Source organism: Phaseolus vulgaris, chromosome 8 (assembly GCF_051622355.1).
Source record: "Phaseolus vulgaris cultivar YP4 chromosome 8, ASM5162235v1, whole genome shotgun sequence".
Lineage (NCBI taxonomy): Eukaryota > Viridiplantae > Streptophyta > Magnoliopsida > Fabales > Fabaceae > Phaseolus > Phaseolus vulgaris.
The window spans coordinates 50,243,665-50,246,336 of NC_143505.1; the positions used below are offsets into that span (position 1 = coordinate 50,243,665).

The window sequence follows — 2,672 nt, forward strand, 5'->3', positions numbered from 1 at the left end:
ATAGGTTTTTTGAAAATCCACTTTCAAAATAATACCAACCTCCTTCCTTCTTTTAACCTCATCATTTGTTTCATTGGCAACAATCATAGAATGTCTCTTCCTTCTAAGAAAAACAGATTGCTTAATGTCCTTGTGTAAAACTTTTTGAAGTCTTTAAGCAAGGATTTTAGAAACTATTTTGTATATGCATCCTACCAAAGAGATGGGTCTATAATGGATTAAGTTTATATATATATATATATATATATTATTTTTTTTATTTTTTTGAGTAATTACTACATAGTACGGATACTTAGACTATCTAAGGCAAATGTTGGTAAACGCAGACCAAAACCCCCTTGCTCCCATGCAGTAATAATTGATTGTAATTCACAACATCATGATCTGGAGAGAAATGTGAATAATAAAATAAAAAAACCTCCTATTCTCTCTTGGGACAGTTCATAAGGATAGAAAATGCATTCAATGCAGCCAGCACTACACAACTGCCCGATAATAGGTACGTAACAAGAGATACCTTCCAAACACACCACTCTGTACAGTTACTGTAATAACAACCACATTTTTTGGCTTTAAGATTTTGCCACAACACAATCAATCTATCTTTAAATGCTTTATACTTGTTGCCTGTCATTGCTAGACATGCTCCACTCTTTTTCTTTCATTCTGTGGTCGTGTTTATGCTGCCTCAAGTTACTGGCATCTTTGATGCCCTTATATGCACCTATCATGAGTAATCGTAATATATAAGTCCTGATATATAAAAAACCACATGCACAAATTGCGAGCATGAAAAATTATATATTAAGGTGGATTTTGAAATTATTGATTTTTTTGGTTATGACACGTATTTGATTCGTTACATAATGTTACAAAAGCCCCACAGACCTGGACCTCTCTCTAGCCTCACAAAAGCCCCGCAGACCCAAATTCTTGGTTAGGGTACCGTTCCAAAACCGACTTTATTTTCATTTCTCCCAAAAAACCAGAACCAACGGATCTACATCTAACTGCATGTTTTGCGGGTCCACTCCCACACTCTACACCCAACACACTAGATACCTTCCCATTCCTTTTACTGTTTCTACTCCCACCTAAAACTCTTCTCACAGATTCCTCACTCCTGTCCCAATCAGGGAAGGGATAGCCACGCGCCTTCACCACACGCCCTGTCATTCTCAACCACATCACCGGCGCCTCAAAATTCTTCCTCGCCGCCGTCAGACACTCCACCACCTCCGCAATCGTCGGCCGTCTCTCCGCAGTTGACCTAACGCACCTCGCTGCCAGCACCATCATCCTCCGGAACGCTGCCATGTCCGGTGGCGCTCCGATTCGCGGGTCGCAAATCTCCCGAAACTCCCCACGGCAGACCAACGGCATCGCCCAATCCAACAACGACGGCGGACTGTGCCTCACATCAATCGCGTGCCTCCCACTCGCTATCTCCAGCAGCAATATTCCAAAACTGAAGACATCACTCTTGGGACTCAAGTCCCCCGGCGCAAGATAGCAGGGGTCGAGGTACCCTAACGTCCCCGCTGGCGGCACACGAGAATCCGCCACGTGTCCTCTAAAAGCGAGTCCGAAGTCACCGAGTCGCGCCTTCCACTTCTCATCGATTAACACGTTGGACGATTTAATATCACGGTGAATAACGGGCGGTTCGGACGAGTGCAACAAGCGAACCGCTTTCGCGACGTGAACCGCGAACCGAACACGCGCGGTCCAACCGGGGGTTCCAACTGTTTTGGGGGAGTGGAGAAGGTCGTGGAGCGAACCGTTGGGCATGTACTCCACGACAATGAGTTTGTTAATGTTGCAGTTAGTTTGGTCGTTGCAGAGGCCAATTAGGTTGACCAAGCGCCGGCTTTTGACGTGGGAGAGGATTTCGATCTCGTTGGAGGGTTTGGTTTTCTTGACGGCGGCGATGAACGCGCCGCCTTGCAGGACGGCTTTGTAGACGCTGCCGTGGCTTCCTTTGCCTAAGAAGGTGTCAGCGGAGAAGGCGTTGGTGGCGGTGAGGATGTCGGAGTAGGCGAAGAGTGGCAGGGTGTGGGCCTGTGTTGGGCTTATGGGCTTTTTGTTCTTCTTGAGGGAGTGAGGGCGGCATATGGCTATTGCGGTGTCGGCGTTGCAAGTGAGGTAGAGCATTGTTTTGCGTTTTGTGAGTGAGAAATTAGAAAAGAGAGGGCATCATTGTGAAGAGACAAATACTAAACATTCAGACAGATAGATTAATTGATTTAGGTGATTGGATTAAATGGAAATAAATAAATGAATGAATAAATGGTTCACAGCTTTGAAGGAACATGTGACAATGTTTGAACATTTAAACAATTGTCTCATCTCATCCCATGCCCAGATGTTTAAATGAGATTGGATTATAATAATATTTTGTTCGTTAATAATAGAATGTCTTCAATTGATAAATGATTTGGACGTCTTCTTTTATCTTACTAACATGTTTTTTAATGTCAGTGCATTCCAGAAGCGTGCAAACTCTGGTGCTTATTTATTCTTAGATTGAAGGAAAAATGTAAGACTGTGAGTGGTAAAAGAATATAGAAGAGAAGAAAAAATAGTTAATTGAGAAATGCTAAAGCTGTAATGTATAAAAGTGGGGATGGTATGCTACAAGTAAACATTTCAAAGATTGATTAGGGTTGGCA

The 2,672-nt window shown here is 43.2% G+C and overlaps 1 protein-coding gene across 1 annotated transcript; it reads right to left on the minus strand.

The window, feature by feature from the left end:
• Positions 1–781: 781 nt before the first annotated feature.
• Positions 782–2,422, minus strand: LOC137826505 (serine/threonine-protein kinase-like protein At1g28390). Its single transcript, XM_068632485.2, has one exon. The coding sequence runs from the start codon at positions 2,152–2,154 to the stop codon at positions 907–909; it is 1,248 nt and encodes a 415-aa protein (XP_068488586.1). The 5' UTR covers positions 2,155–2,422; the 3' UTR covers positions 782–906.
• Positions 2,423–2,672: the final 250 nt, after the last annotated feature.